Source organism: Saccostrea cucullata, unplaced genomic scaffold (assembly GCF_032062105.1).
Source record: "Saccostrea cucullata isolate Sc308-1 unplaced genomic scaffold, CSIRO_AGI_Scuc_v1 ctg37, whole genome shotgun sequence".
NCBI classification, from domain to species: domain Eukaryota; kingdom Metazoa; phylum Mollusca; class Bivalvia; order Ostreida; family Ostreidae; genus Saccostrea; species Saccostrea cuccullata.
The window spans coordinates 680,996-697,781 of NW_026938868.1; the positions used below are offsets into that span (position 1 = coordinate 680,996).

The following is a 16,786-nucleotide window of genomic DNA, read 5'->3' on the forward strand; positions in this document are numbered from 1 at the left end:
TAACCCCTTGCTTTACCCGAAGAAGAAAGATGGGTATATAATGTTTATGTCGACCCTTTCCCTTCGAAAAAAGTATTTCTATTATTCTCTTAGTTTTCATGTTTCAACTGAGCACGCGTGAGATAACTGTTCATATTTCAAACTAAATGAGAGTTGTATATATTCGTTTGCTGAAGAAGTCTATATGATTCCCAAACATCATCAGGGACGTAAGCATACACCTGGAAACCAAGGTTATGATATAAAGGTAAACGCTGTAAATATCCCATCATTTTGGAAATTACATCACTTAAATCTCCGACGTCATCGCTTGGGTAGCGTTCCAGTGTTATCCTCAGAGTCCTAACGACCAATGATATTTCGGGTGTGTTCGATTCTTGTGGCCATTGTTTCCAGAATGTAGCGGCAGTTCGCTTGCCCATGTGAGGTTTCTGTACAAGTATTATTCGTTGAGGAATTCTGTATTTTGTCTTCAGTAGTTTGTAAGTAAAGCGGACATTTTCACCTGTATTCTGACTTCTGATTTCAGTATATATTTTACATGAAGGCACGCCCATAGATACTGCGATACCACGAAAAACCTCTGCTTCTGATTTATTCCATCGTCCTGACAAGTAAAAAAATATGTATTGTAGATGAGACCATTAATAAAAAATTGCGTATGTACTCCGACCGTTACGTCAAAAATATTCTTGAATTATCACTTTTTCAGATACTCAATGGGGAAGGGTGGGGGTAAAGCTTCAGGTTCCATACTTTTTTGGGGATAATGATGATCGCAGTGGCGTAGCATCGTTTTTTGAAAGTAGAGATGTCACCATCCATGGGGGGGGCAGCCTTTACTCGGCAGAAAAAATTTTTTTTACTTACCTGAAAAAGTTGACAAGCAAAAAAAAAAAAAAAAAAAAAATGGAAAAATTTAAATTGCCCAAAGTCGAAAATCCTATTTCGTCGTGGTGGTGGTGGTGCGCCGACGTACAAACGGAAGGACTCGTGTAGTATGACTAAATGGGTCCTTGAAATGGGGGGGGGGGGGGGGGATTAGTAGAAAAAACTTTTTCTCAGTGTCAACTACTTTTAGTACCAATTCTAATACTACATTTTCGGTACATCACTAAAAGTGGGGGGGCCAACCAGGCTTTCAATTAACATTTCCTATAGTATAAGTAAGGTTGGGGAAAAAAGTGGGGGGGGGGGGGGCTGGCCCCCCCGGTTGCTACGCCCCTGGATCGATTGTATGTTTTTTTACGCCCCATTCCAGAATTTTTCACGCAATAGAGATGTCACCATCCATGTTCCAATGAAGGGCTTCAAATTTTGACCTTTACTCGACATTCTGGGTCATTGAGCGCTTGGGGATATTAATCTTGACTTTTTACTGCGGGGGGGGGGTGTGGTAAAAATTTCAATTTTATATATAGGGAGTAAACCACATAGTTTTGGAACTATTGCAAAAATATATTTTTGGACATGCTGACCTTTGATGAAACCTTAAGGGTATGACCTTGCTTGAAGACCATGTGCATTCTTAGATCATGGGCAACAACAAAAGAAAGTTTACCCCAATTCAATAAAGGTTTTGTGGTTAATGGTCCGAAAACAGAACAATTATTTTTATGATAAACTGACTGAGGCAGAGGATAGACTCACAACCTTGGCCAAAGCAATTAATACATCTCTTCCTGCATGTTGAACTAAACATATTTATTTTGAATCAAAGATGTCATAAATTGATTCAAAGATATAGTTTGCTTACAGATTTAAAATTGTTCTCAGACTAATGAAATCTACTCACCTGCTGTTAAATTACCGGAATGACCAGAAAAAACAATGATATCTGCCCATCCCTCTAGCCACAGAAGTGCTGTTTCTATTGCAACTCGAGGATCATGGCTTCCCAAACCAACTATGACATCACTCTAAAAAATGAATCTGGATTCACTGCCATCGTTGCAAAAAATAAGAGTACTAAAAACTAAAGCCTTAGGTTTTACAATTTTCGAGACAATTTTCGTGACATGTTTGCTTTCACTGAAGAAAAGTAGAAAATTTGTTGTGAATCAATGAAAAACAATAAAACTATAAAATCCAGAAAACACTGAGTAGAAATGTGAGAAATCAAAACCAACTCACCTATAGATATTGTCAGTCCATGCTCAGTGGCGTTTGCAGAGTTTAACAAATGGAATACACTCAGTGAAACGTAAATGTTTTTAAAGTTATTGCATGAGCTCTGTTATTATTAATGTTTACGTTTCACCGCGTGTGTTCAAATCTGTACACACCACTGAGCACGTACTGACAATACAGGTGAGTTGGTTACAAAATTTCTACTTTTCTTAAATGATGTGCTGAAAAATAATTTTTTTCATGAGGTCCATGTTTTTTTTTGAATTTCGAATTATTCTACTAAGACATAGTGTAAAAAGTGATAAAACTTAAAAAATAAAATAAAATATCATTTAGCGTAATTATTCATTTTTTTCAATGAAATCGGCCCGTTGAGTGTGTAACTTCCGGATAATTTTTTTTATTATTATACATGTATTTTTACGTGAAATGCAATAGGAACATTTAAAAATTGAGAAAATATTAACTTCAAATTTGAGTCCAAGCCCCTATAAAACTCAACAACAAGAATAGATGTCGATCAACTTCTATCAATGTCCTCTTAGGCCTAAATATAGATAATATCGACTTAAAGTAAGTCAAGATAAAGCTTTGACCTACACTGTCTTGTGAATCACTGTAAACAGATAGTACTCCACGGTGACATCCTTACCTTTATCAGATTGTCATTGACCCGCAGGAAATTCCAAATTTTGTTCGCTGCGTCTAAGTGCATCGTTGGGACTTTTACACACTGGTTTTCTCCGCACTCAGTAGTTTGGTATACCGTGAAAAACAATACCATTATAAACACCGTGTGTCCTCTTATTCTTTGGAAGCTTAACATTATTTGATAAGAAAGAAACAACACATTTTCGACGCTAAAACCCATCTAGATGCTGTCATGAGACAGTAATACCCGCACTAAGGTGCTTGCCTCTAAATGCACACTCCTTCAAATTGGGCTTCACCATGGAAAAAGTCAATATAATTCAATAATTTACATAATACATGTATTCACCAAATCGAACACAATACATGCTCAGGTGACCATGTGACCCATGGGCCTCTTATAGGTATTTCATACTCTTAATTCATTACCAGTCTGAAATTAAACAACAGAATTTAATTGGTTTGATAAAGGGGGTTTATAAATTTTTGGCCCATAATTGGAACTTATAATATCTATTTTCTCATATAGATCAACAACAAATAATATTATTCAAATTAGTGTAAAGCGTTTTTGATGAATTTTTCAAAATGTGCAAACTTTAGGCAGAAACTCCTCAAAAGCTGCCATATACCCAATCAATTTAATCAACCCCCACCACTCTCCCATCAACACACACACAAACACACCCTATTTGTCTGTTTTGGGAAATAGGCCTAGATGGCAAAGTTAAGATAAAACATATTTTGTAAAATGATAATTATAAATTTGTTCTTGTACTTTACATGTATCTCAACACCTGCATCACAGTGGGCTTCCGTCACGTACCCAACTTAAGTACTAGTTTTACCATTATCATTTTTAGATTGCACTGCACGTGCAGTGTGGTGTACATATCATTGCATGTGTAACGGGACTGTCTAGGGGTTAGTCCCGTACATAAGTCGGAGTTCAGAAGGATAAAAGAATAACAAGAATTTCAGTGTTTAAAGAATAGATTCTCTATTCTGTTGCAATATTTACAATTTGAATCAAACGTAAAAGATATGAAACAATATCATATAAAATCCAAGAATGCAATAGTTACCATTTTAGGGAAAGAAATTTAGCCCCAGTCCCCAAAATGCGTCTGATCGATAATTAATAATATCATACTTTATGTAAAATTAGTTGAATCTGATTGGTCGAGAAACATTTGTTAAAAAACACTACTACCCGCTGAATAATGAAGCCACGCCCTCCAGCGTAGCAACAGTCAACATTGCTTGACGACGGGTGGTATTCCAAAAAAAAGCGACTGCGCAGAATTTATGTGCGCACGGTTCACTGTTATATGTATTTGTATAAAACATTCAGTATAATATAATAAATACTGCATGTAGTTGAGTGTAACATTGAAAATTTTCACCCCTCGAAAACCATTGTCAACCTCGGCTGCGCCTCGGTTGACAATGGTTTTCTTGGGGTGAAAATTTTCAATGTTACACTCAACTACATGCAGTATTTATATAATAATGTAGACTGCTGATAACACAAATGTACATAACATATAATAATATTATACTTTCATGTAAATTAGTTGAATCTGATTGGTCGAGAAACATTTGTTAAAAACACTATTACCCGCTGAATAATGAAGCCACGCCCTCCAGCGTAGCAACAGTCAACATTGCTTGACGACGGGTGGTATTCCAAAAAATAGCGACTGCGCAGAATTTATGCGCGCACGGTTCACTGTTAGGCCTATATGTATTTGTATAAAACATTCAGTATAATATAATAAATATAGCATGTAGTTGAGTGTAACATTGAAAATTTTCACCCCTCGAAAACCATTGTCAACCTCGGCTGCGCCTCGGTTGACAATGGTTTTCTTGGGGTGAAAATTTTCACATTAAAAAAAATCACATTATTTTATTAAATTGATTATTTTGAAAGAAAAAAGATAGGGCATTCAAATTATACATGTATATTACATGTGAAAAGACTTTGCTAAATATATCATGACTTTCGACTGTGTGACCTTCATCAGAAGTTTAACCTACTTTTCTTAAATATTATACTAGTATTTCCTTATAACTTTTGATTGAAAAGAGATAGGACTTTAATATTTGACAAGTACATTACCGGCAACAAAATATTTCCGAGCATGCTATGATTTTTCCCCTTTGACCTAATTTTCAAAAATTGACATATGATAGGGGTACATATTTGACACACAATCTGCCATAAATTATGGCATCCCATTCACTAAAACACAGAAAGCAGAGGACCACAATTCTTTGAATTTGCTTGTATAATCTTGATATGGAAACATCCTCATATAATGTAGATTCAAGTTTTCTATGCCATGCCATGATTAGGAATACATGTATAGTTTTTGTCATGTCCGTCCTCCACCCTTCCATCTGTCTTTCCTTCGGCTCAAAGAAACTATTCTAGAAATTTTTATCAAACATCATATGCTGATAGATATTGAGGAGAACTCTGCAACTGCATCAACATTTTTTTACCTTGACCTTTCTTTGACCTTAACCTTGCTTTTATTAAACTAGTGTTTAGCTCAGTTTAAAAGATTCTATTCAAGATAGTTTAATCAAACTTCATATGTTGATGCATACTGATGTAAGCTATCCAACTGCAGCAACATTTTTTGACCTTGACTTTTCCTTTGACCTTCACTTAACTTTTCTATAAATTAGTGTTTAGCTTAATTTTAAAACAACCATTCACGTTTTGTAGTGAAACTTCACATGATGATATATAGTGATGTAAGCTTTACAATGATTCACTCTTTTTTACCTTGACCTTTCTTGTGACCTTGACCTCACTGTTCCAAAGTTAATGTCTAGATCAGTTTTGAATAAACAATTCAAGATATATTTATCAAACTTCATATGCTGATACATACTGCTGAGAACTATTAATGCATCAACTTATTTTGACCGTGACTTTTCCTTGACCTTGACCTCACTTTTTAAAATTAGTGTTTATCTAAGTTTTAAATAAACCATTAATTATATTTTTATCAAACTTCATTTGCTAATAGTAATTTATTAAATTCATACTGATGTAAGCTTTTCAACTGCAACAACATTTTAACCTCAGCCTTTCCTTTGATCTCTCTTTTCTTTATAAAAGCGTTAAGCTCAGTTTCATTAAATCATTCAAGATATTTTTCATCAAATCTAATATGCTGAATTTGCTGATATGTATTAGTGAGAGCTATTCAACTGCATCAAAAACTTCACCTTGCACATTCCTTTTCAAGAACAACAAGAGCATGATTAATATGGAAACATTCTCAAGAGGCACGTAGATTCAAGTTTGTACAAATCATGACCCTCTGGGTTAGGGAGGGGCCATTTTTTCCGGCCCCTTTTTGCAATCCACATGAAAATGCAAATTTTGAAGTTTTTGGAAGCAGGGTGATTAAACATATCAGATATTTAAAAAAAACAAAACAAATTTCGACCCCCATTTGACCCCCCGGGCAAAATGAAAATTCCGAAACCTTACTGCACATCTACATGACACCACCAACCATCTCTTAAAAGATGATTAGGCTACTGAGTAAAATGTATGAGGAGTTCAGGGAAGACGGGGCTTTCTGCATAAAAAACGTCATTTTTCGACCCCAGTTTGACCCTCCGGGGCAAAATCAAAATTCCGAAACCTTACTGCACATCTACATGACATCACCAACCATCTCCCTATAGATGATTAGGCTACTGTCTAAAATGTAAGAGGAGTTCAGGGAAGATATGGATTTTTATATAAAAAACATCATTTTTCGACTTCCATTTGACACCCAAGGCCAAAATGAAAATTCCGAAACCTTACTGCACATCTACATGACACCACCATCTCTTAAATGATTAGGCTACTGAGTAAAATGTAAGAGGAGTTCAGGGAAGACGGGGCTTTTCGCATAAAAAACGCCATTTTTCGACCCCCATTTGACCCCCGGGGCAGAATCAAAATTCCGAGACCTTACTGCACATCTACATGACACCACCAACCATCTCGGGGCTTTTTGCATAAAACACGTCATTTTTCGACCCCCATTTGACCCCCCGGGGCAAAATGAAAATTCCGAAACCTTACTGCACATCTACATGACACCACCAACCATCTCTTAAATGATTAGGCTACTGAGTAAAATGTAAGAGGAGTTCAGGGAAGACGGGGCTTTTTGTATAAAAAACATCATTTTTCGACCCCCATTTGACCCCCGGGCAAAATGAAAATTCCGAAACCTTACTGCACATCTACGTGACACCACCAACCATCTCTTAAAAGATGATTAGGCTACTGAATAAAATGTAAGAGGAGTTCAGGGAAGACGGGGCTTTTTGCATAAAAAAAACGTCATTTTCGACCCCCATTTGACCCCCCGGGGCAAAATCAGAATTCCGAAACCTTAATGCACATTTACATGACACCACCAACCATCTCCCAAAAGATGATTAGGCTACTGTGTAAAACGTAAGAGGAGTTCAGGGAAGACGGGGCTTTTTGCATAAAAAACATCATTTTCCGACCCCAATTTGACCCCCGGGCAAAATGAAAACTCCGAAACTTTACTGCACATCTACGTGACACCACCAACCATCTCTTAAAAGATGATTAGGCTACTGAGTAAAATGTAAGAGGAGTTCAGGGAACACAGGACTTTTTGCATAAAAACGTCATTTTTCGACCCCCATTTGACCCCCCGGGGCAAAATCAGAATTCCGAAACCTTAATGCACATTTACATGACACCACCAACCATCTTCCAAAAGATGATTAGGCTACTGTGTAAAATGTAAGAGGAGTTCAGGGAAGACGGGGCTTTTTGCATAAAAAACATCATTTTTCGACCCCCATTTGACCCCACGGGGCAAAATGAAAATTCCGAAACCTTACTGCACATCTACATGACACCACTAACCATCTCCCAAAAGATGATTAGGCTACTGTGTAAAATGTAGGGGGAGTTCAGGGAAGAAAAGTGTGACAGACGGACGGACGGACATGAGTATCAACAACATACCCGAACTTTCTTTAGAAAGTGTATAACAATGGTCCAAACAGATTTACATTACAAACACAAATGTTTTTGTGATTTAAATTCATAGACTGTACGATGGAAAGGCCATTGATAATTATTGTCTCCCGCTTTCAAGAAAGAAGGATATGGAGATAACGAACAGTATTCAATCTCAACGTCCATTAAACAATATACAAAATAAGAGCAGAGCAAACACGGACCTCCGAAACATCAGAGGTGGGATCAGGTGCCATGGAGGATTGAGCATCCCCTGCCGACCGGTCACACCCGCCGTGTGCTCGTTGTCATGATCAGAAAATAAGTAATAGTTATTGTATATTTATTATGGTGTATCCTGAGTTATTTGGACGAAGGGCGGTGACGAGTGCAAAGCACGAGTCTCCGCCCTTCGTCCGAATAAATCAGGATACACCATAATAAATATTCAATAACTTTCTTGTATCATGGCCAATCAAACGTCATGTCACAGATTTTCAGCATGATTTTTAATTACACCGATAGAAAATGTAGTTTTTGTCAGGTGAACGCATAGATAATCTCTCCTTTCTGTCAGTATTTTTAATAAACATTTTACGTGCGTGTGTTCATGAGAAAGGACGTCGGATTGCAGCATCCCCCCCTGGATTTTAGAGTGTGGTGCAAGGGTTTTTTTTTCCTTGTCAACTGTTTTTGGAGGCCCTCTTTCTTTTAGATGTAGCTACGGACTTAAAGTGGCCGAGGTGTGATTCTGTGCATGAGTGCTGGGGGCACCGACCTGGAGCGTCCCCCCTTTTCAAAAATTGCTGGATCCGTCCCTGGATTGTTAATGAAATTCACAAAAAACCTTTGGATATCAAAGAAGAAAAAAAAAATTGAAGAAGGTAAATTCAAAATCAAGAAAAAAGATACCCGTTGATCATTTGACATATTCGAGAGCTGTCGTATTCACGAAAACGCTGTGTCAGGGTCAATTACTCTTCATCTGTGGATGCAGTACAGCGTATGCCCTATATTACAATAGGTGGGATATTTTAATATATTTGTGTGTGGAATTCATGTCAAGAAATTGATTTCTCGTTGGTGTGGATTGAATATTTGAAGAGCTCCGTAAAATCATTTCGTAGTTTGGGATATATACGTACTGTAATTTATGAGAAAGACTTTTTATTTCACTTGCAGAAATTTTGCATTTGTATATTACAAAGCCCATTCATTCTGTAATTCAAATTCAATATACATGTAATTTAAAATGATGAAATCGCCTTGGCATAGGCGTCGGAAGCGGGGGGGGGGGGGGGGGGCTTAGCCTCCCCCCACTTTTTTTTTTACAAATATATACTTAGTATAGACATTGAACATTGTTTCGTAGGTTTAGCCCCCCCACTTTCCACAGACACGTCGTAGTATAGGTTAAAAATGGGGGAAGTGGTGGTTTATGGAAAAAATTTTGGTACTGAAGTTCTGACCTAACTACCCCCCCCCCCCCCCCCACCCCCCACGAAATAGGATTTTCGAGTTTGGGACATTTTTCCTTTTTTTTTTTTTTTTGCTTGTCAGGTTTTTTTCTGAAGGTATAATTTTTTTTTTACACTTAGCTCCCCCACTTTCAATTTCCTTCCGACGCCAATGGTGTTCAATAATTTATTTACACGGCACAGTTTTTGCTGGCTCCGCCCATATACACGGCACAGTTTTTTTCTGGATACGCCCATCGGTGTATCTCCAGTTATTGTACACTTGACTTCAAAGGAAAAACACCGCAGCCATGATACAACGGAAAAAATCCGTCGTCAATTCAGTGTTTAAATAATGGACTAACAATTGGTATATATGAATCACTAAATACATGTCTTTGTCTTTGACTGGAAACGTGATATTTTCGCTTAAATTCATTTGAAAAACAATAAAGTACGAACTTCTGTCGATGTCCTTGTTTGACTTCTTTCTTCAACACTTGTGCAAGTTTTAGTGGAATTTATTTAAAGTACAAATCTGAATATAGAAAAACAGTACCAAAATATTTGAGCTCACTCTTGAAGCGGATCTTTAATTCACACCCGAATTTTTATGATGATTAAAATATTTGTCAGTTTTTCAATTTTGTTCAGTTTCTCTTTTTCATTGTTTTAACCCTTTTATATATTTATTTTCAGATATTGGAGGAAATCCAACCAGCTATTCTCAACAAAATGCTGTTTTAGTGTTTAAAGCACTAGCTAGGCGTTTAAGAATATAGAATGGAGAGGTTTTGACAAAACGAATCAAAATATTTTAAATATTTCCCCAAAAGAAAGTGAAATACGTACTTTGGAATCTTAATTCATAAGTAATTGAGTCTATTATTAGAAACAAATGCATGTAACAAAATTATAACAAAATTAAAATTATACTTAAAATATTTCCATCCTCGTATGATGTCATAGGTTCTTGCAAAAACTTATTAATTTAAATTTATACCCAGTAGAACAATATCTTTTAGAAAAATCATAGATGTTTTCAAAAATGTTGACAAGGGCAATAACTCCTTCTAAGGTATCTTCATTCTTTCTTGTATTTCCAATGTAAAATAGTTTCCCTGATATTCAAAATTCAAAAGTGTCTTATAAGTAGCAAGTATTTCGTAAATTTCAGCATCAGAATTATGCATTTGATTGATTTGAACCAGTTTTTACATGAATTTTATAATACTGTTTACAAAAACTGTACGATTTTTTTATGTTGACATATATACTCCTGTTTATATATGTCTCCCATCTTAAATAATATGGCAATCTATTTTTGCAATAATTATTAAATTTAAATCATATTAAATGAAAATACAAGTAAATGCAGTTTTTGTACTTTGAACCATTAAAATTGCGAGGGTGGAAAGACCTTAGGAGACAAAGTCGTTTTTCATGGTACTACGGGCTATATATGAATTTGATTCCCATCTTAGCAACCACCGTTTACTTGCATTGATTTTGATTTGTACACAAAATTCCAGAAATGTAGTTTTCCTTTCGCTATCATATTTCCGGGATTCCTCGGTCGAATCGTATCCAGTAGAAGATGTCCCGCTGAATACTCTACAATGGTCCGTAATCGGTTCAGAAAGATTTCTTTTTCACGTAGTGATTTTGATTGAAATTGGCATAAAGTTAATAACTCTTTCCTCTAGTAATAAACCGATCTGGTGCTGCGTGCAGTTTGCATGACTGCTTTTCAATCAACATTGTGCCTGCAATTCTCTAAACACGGGGTAGAATACTAACAACGGTAAAAATTAATTAAGATAGTTTGCACGCAGAATATTTTAAAGCGATATAATACTTATTTCAGTGTACAATTATTCTATAATGTCTAGAGTGAGCTGTATTTGTGTTAAAATAATGTTGGCTTTCTATTCAAGTTTGGGTAAGATGTATCAGATCATTATATGATCATTATGATATGATGGGAATACTGTAGAAGTATTTAATGAGTTTAATTATCTTGGTATGTTGTTTAATTTTAATGGTAAATTTGCAAAAACACAACATTTTGCATCACTGGGAAGAAAAGCCATGTATAGTGTTTTGAATAGAATGAAAAATTTTAATTTTAATGTTAAAACACAATTAGATATGTTATATACTTATATTAGCCCTGTACTGTGTTATGCATCTGAAATTTGGGGATGGCACAAAGGTAAAGATATAGAAAAAGTACATCTTTCATTTTGTAAAAGAATACTTAAGGTTAGACAGAATACATATAACAGTATACAGTTATGGAATGGGTAGGAAGGAAATAGCAAATTTATGGTTTCCCTCGGCAGGAAACCATAAATTTGCTATTTCCCTCCTACCCATTCCATAACTATGGTGAATTAGGTAAATTTCCTCTTGATTTGGTCAGGAAAAAGAAAATCCTTAATACTGGTTAAAATTAAGAAATAGTGACAATTGCATTCTTCAAGCATGTCTACAAGAAAGGTTAGAAAATAATGATGACTGGATTGTAAATATTAAAAATGAATTTCATAGGCTTGGTTTAGCAGAACTATTCGATAGCAATTGTATAAACAGTAACACAATTGATATTTTACAGCAGAGAATATGTGACGAATTTATCCAAAACATTATGTCAGATTTAGGAAATCACCAAAACGTCTCATTTATCAACACCTTGTAGATAATTTTACCCTTCATTCTTATTTATGTAAAACAATACATCTAAAATATAGAGTAACAATTACCAGATTAAGACTATCAGCGCATAAGTTAATGATTGAACAAGGAAGATATAATCAAACTTTGAGAAATAATAGAACATGTAGTCTTTGTCTGTTAGGTAACATAGAAGATGAGAATTCCATTTTGCGTTAAAATGTCCACATTACAACACATTAAGACAAAAATACATTAAAACCTACTACTCCCGAAGACCAAGCGTCTTCAAATTGGTACAGTTACTTAGTATACAGAACATAAAAGAATTATGTAATTTAGGAAAATTTTTGCAATTAGCAAGTGCATCAAGAACAGTCTCTTTATCAAATCTATAGATTAACAGAAATATTATATATGTTTTGTTCATGTATGTTGTATGTTTATTTCATTATTACATGTGTTAAAATGTGTGATTGTAAATATTGTCTATGAGATGTATGTCTCTCGACTTCAATAAACTGAACTAAGTAATTTAAAACTTTAAAAAAAATTACTTTGGATAGTTATGGTCATCACTTAATTATTATAAAGCAAGGCGAATACGTATTATATATGAATTCTAATTTTGTAGCCGACACAGACTATTTCATTTTCAAAAACCATCTGGTATCGAGAGACGAGGCTCATTTCTGCTGTAGGAAGTATGGGATGACACTGATGTCCATCAGGAGCGAAAATACCAATGTATTTTTGACCAATTCTTTGAAAGCCAGGTGCTGTATAGGATCATTTTAAATTTGTGGTTTTTTTTAAAAGTTGTAATCATTTTATATCATCATAAAAAAAAAAAATTCAAAATTTTAATAATGAAGTTCTCATGTTTTGATTTAAACATAAAAAAATATATTTCCTTTAGTGGGCACAATGCAATATGGTTAGGAATTTTCAACAATCCGAACAACAATCGAGAGATGATTTGGCACAACAACACTGCAGTTCAGTACAATAATTTTGATTCGACAACTATGGCAGCAATATATAATATGACCGACAACATCACCGAGGCAACCACTCTTTGTCTATATGGCGAAGTCACAAACCAGCTTCTGTGGAAAATTGCACCATGCGAAGAAAAACTCGACTTTGGATGTGAAATAAGTAAGTATGGGAAAATGTATCGTTGAAATCAAATAGCTGATAAAACTGCGAACTCACCAAATATATAAGAAATAAGTCTTTAATGATGAAAAGATAAACGCATCGGGCATCATCGTTTACTTTTAAACTTAACGATGAGAAAATGGTGGTGTTCTAAACACAAAGTACTGAGTACGTAAATGTAGATAGTAACTTGTAGTGTTAAACTCTGATTTTCAGTTGGTCCTGGAGTTAATGTTTTACCAGCTATGATACCTGATGCACTTTGTCCAGACTTGGTAAAATTGAGATCATACGACATTGCTCGTGATAGCGCTTTCGTTGACATTGCAGGGAGAACTAGGGGTAAGTTGGACGCGCTATAAAGAACGAGGGCGCTTTTGATTGGCATTCGGCAGGAATCTGGGCGTAATTGAAAAGTGAAATTTTTTTCGTCATGTCACATGAAATTTTAAGATTTTTTTTTTTATTTATCGGGTTCCTGTACAACAGGAAAGGAAAATATTTTCCCGAAATTGAGCTTTGATTTGCTAAAAAATAACTTGAAAATTGGCCAGATCAGACATTTGGTACAAAATGGTACATTTTTAAACACGTTTTTCTAAAATTTTTCTATCTCTGGGTCTTCTCTCCATGATTTTGAAACGTTATTTGCATGTATTTTAATTCAAAGAAACGAATACACTTTTTTAAAAAATGGAGAGAAGACCCGGAGACCACGAAAAACGAACTTTTCCCCAAAAAAATCCAAATGTGTGAATGTGGTGCTTCTTTGTCCTTTTAAAATCATTTGTGTATATGTAGCGGTGATAGCTCAGAAGAATGGGCTACCTTTTCCGAGCACTGGACATGAAAAGTTTTTGGTTCGAGCCCGGCATGGGGCGTTAATTTTTTTTTCTTTCATGCAAACAACCATTTATTTTCTCAGTTTCGTTTTATGTACTGATATATTAAAATTTTGAATTAGATTAATTTTGGTTCAGTTTGCTTCTCGAGCGAAATCAATTCTAATCTTCTATTCTATATAATGTACATCATGTACACGTATCATGCATCAATATGCATTAAATATTTTAGGTGTTTATTTTTTGTGAAACATTACTATGTTATAGTACCCCCTGGGAAAAACGGACAAAAATGTTACAATCTCACACTTTCAAACTAAATGAAAAAAAAACCTATGGACGTGTTTGTAAACTCTGACAAGCTACCGGTATGTTCAGCCAACCAAATCATGGACATTTAAACCACAAATGTTTCGTACAAATGATTCCTGCAGATCACACGCCAAACGCGCCCATCTTCCTTACTAGTGAATTGTTCTTAATGTTTTTCTTACACTTATAAATATTCTTGTCTCCCTCGAGGGATTTTGTCTAAGATAACGAAGAGTATTCAGCTCAAAAGTCCCTGAAACAATACAAAAATCGGGAACAAAGCAAACATAGAGGCGGAATCAGGTTCCATGGAGGAGTAAGAATCCTCTGCCGACTGGTCACAACTGACGTGTGCTCAATGGCATAGTCGGCCAAAAGGAAAAACTCGAAAACAATTCAGTGTGTTAATGATAGATTGTGTTTGCTGAAAAGGTCATTATATCCCATCGACCAGAGAACTTGCGAAATGATTACTTTAATCGAGACTGATGATATTCCTGCATCATCATCATGTTTATCAGTAGCTTGCTTCGTGATGAGAAATTGTTCTTACGTACAGCATATGCTTTTGCGAATCAGCTGGGATACATAAACCCCATATGTAGATGGTAACTTAAAAGGTATACTGCTGTCTAAATAAGGAAAGCAGACAGTTTTTATTTAAAAAAAAACAATCTCAGCTTAGTTTAGCATACAATTTTTAATTGTTATCTTACCATTAAAGTCATTTTCTAATAAAATATCCAAACATGCAACAGATGTGTAAACTCCGTTGTATACGACAAATTCTTGTCTCCGATTCAATTTTGAAAAATTTTCAGTTCGAGAGGATGAATGGTCTCAAGCAGGAACACAAATTATGTTGTTTCAAACTCTCCATTGATTGATTGTATGTTGTTTAACGTCCCTTTCGAGAATTTTTCACTCATATGGAGACGCCACCACTTGCCGGTGGAGAGCTACAAATTTTGTCATATATACTCGGCACTCAGGGTCATTGAGCAGTGAGGGATCTTTTTCGTGTCAGCACCTACTGCGACATGGGGCCTCGGATTATATGGTCTCATCAGAAGGACCGGTCTCCACCTCTCACAGTGGGATTCGAACCCGCGACGTAAGGATAGACTCCTAACATCGCGATTCTAGTGCAGACCCTCTAACCACTGCGCCAGGTGGGCGACCTATAGTGATAATTTTATTGATGAAGAAAAAGGTTTAAAGTGCCTGTGAGGAGAAAGTAGAAGGTATCAGATTTTTTTTTACTTGTAAATGTTTCATTGTAAATTGATGATCATAACAAGTGTGAAGTTCTACTCTATTTCAGCTGGTACGTTTGGGTATTTCAGACGCGAGGATTTGGTATTCGCAATGGGAACAAGGATTGGATATGATAAAACTGAAGACAACATTGAGTGTGTATTTCGTTGTCTGGAAACCCCAGGATGCAATGACGTAATTATACTGGACAAAAATCACTGTCTTATGTATCAGAGGTGAAATACCTTGCATAATCTAACACTGATGAATCAGTGAGCAGGATTTATCTCTGTGTTGTTCAGAATTTTAGTATGACATATGAAAAATAAATGATTTGAATGCATCTTCATCTTACTTGCTATTCGCTACTCAAGAGTTGACTTTGTTTTCGATCAATTTTTTAAAGCGAGTGTGCTATATGTAAAGGCCGGTGTAACGACGAAAAGTGACCCCCGTAGAATATTGACCAGGGGGTCATTTTTCTACGTAGAAAAGTGACCCCGGGTCAATATTCTACGACAAGTAGGGTCATTTTTCGACTGTAGAAAAACATTCCAGACCATTAATTCAACGACTTCACACACGTTGAGAAATGACCGTCATAGACATTTGACCCCCTACTTTTTTATACAATAAAACCTTGTATATATGTCTCCTGATTTTTTTTCATACTTTCAAGTGCAAGTAGGGGGAATTTTTTATGTAATTTAATCCTTTCCAACATATATTCAAATGCATATCTTAAAAGTAGCATCACAATCAATGTATCTGGTATGGATATATTTTTGGCTTGCAGAATCCCAATGAATATTTATTCATTTAGGAGCATAAATTTATGATTTTATTTTTTTGTGTTTTTCTTTATCATTCAAAGGTTTTATTCCGAAAATGGCATGATATGTTTCTGATAACTATAAACTTTGAAAATTCTTACAAGTCCAAAAACATAGCACAGAAGCAAGAAAGAAGGATATGGAGATACCGAACAGTATTCAATATCAAAGTCCATAAAACAATACAAAATAGGAGCAGAGCAAACATGGACCTTCGAAAAATCGAAAGCAACGTTCTTTAACTATATAAATTCAATTCCCTTGGCTATTACCTTTAAAATTACATATACATCTGTATGCATTAATTCTGCTTTAAAATACATACTTTTTAACTACCTTATATATAGTGCTATACTTTTTCCTGTATATACAGGAAATACCATACACATCGAGAACGTTCTTATGATGATATTACAAATTCCTCCAAAACTTGCA

General features: G+C 35.4%; 2 protein-coding genes across 3 annotated transcripts; one reads left to right on the top strand and one right to left on the bottom strand.

Annotated features, from left to right (window-relative positions):
* Positions 1–137: 137 nt before the first annotated feature.
* On the bottom strand, positions 138–2,867 carry LOC134251577 (uncharacterized protein SCO4629-like). The gene is made up of 3 exons (XM_062733977.1): positions 2,783–2,867; positions 1,796–1,919; positions 138–607 (listed from the first exon to the last, which is right to left on the bottom strand). Exons 1-3 carry the CDS (start codon positions 2,843–2,845, stop codon positions 138–140), a joined length of 657 nt encoding a protein of 218 aa, XP_062589961.1. The 5' UTR covers positions 2,846–2,867.
* LOC134251595 (uncharacterized) lies at positions 2,283–15,855 on the top strand. Of its 2 annotated transcripts, XM_062733998.1 has the most exons (5): positions 2,283–2,310; positions 12,578–12,719; positions 12,863–13,104; positions 13,324–13,449; positions 15,586–15,855. In XM_062733998.1, the coding sequence occupies exons 2-5, from the start codon at positions 12,655–12,657 to the stop codon at positions 15,756–15,758; spliced, it is 606 nt and encodes a 201-aa protein (XP_062589982.1). In that variant the 5' UTR covers positions 2,283–2,310; positions 12,578–12,654; the 3' UTR covers positions 15,759–15,855. The 2 variants fall into 2 exon arrangements, with proteins under 2 accessions (XP_062589982.1, XP_062589981.1); XM_062733997.1 differs by lacking the exon at positions 2,283–2,310 and having other exon boundaries at positions 12,556–12,719.
* The last annotated feature ends 931 nt before the right edge of the window (positions 15,856–16,786 follow it).

What these genes read in the sequence shown, in the direction of transcription:
- LOC134251577 (XM_062733977.1), bottom strand. Translation starts at nt 2,845, where the DNA reads ATGCACTTAGACGCAGCGAACAAAATTTGGAATTTCCTGCGGGTCAAT. An exon ending in TCAATGACAATCTGATAAAG is followed by an intron (nt 1,920 to 2,782) that starts GTAAGGATGTCA and finishes TTCATTTTTTAG; the next exon opens with AGTGATGTCATAGTTGGTTT. An exon ending in TTCCGGTAATTTAACAGCAG is followed by an intron (nt 608 to 1,795) that starts GTGAGTAGATTT and finishes TTTACTTGTCAG; the next exon opens with GACGATGGAATAAATCAGAA.
- LOC134251595 (XM_062733997.1), top strand. Translation starts at nt 12,559, where the DNA reads ATGAATTCTAATTTTGTAGCCGACACAGACTATTTCATTTTCAAAAAC. An exon ending in ACCAATTCTTTGAAAGCCAG is followed by an intron (nt 12,720 to 12,862) that starts GTGCTGTATAGG and finishes TATTTCCTTTAG; the next exon opens with TGGGCACAATGCAATATGGT. An exon ending in CATTGCAGGGAGAACTAGGG is followed by an intron (nt 13,450 to 15,585) that starts GTAAGTTGGACG and finishes ACTCTATTTCAG; the next exon opens with CTGGTACGTTTGGGTATTTC.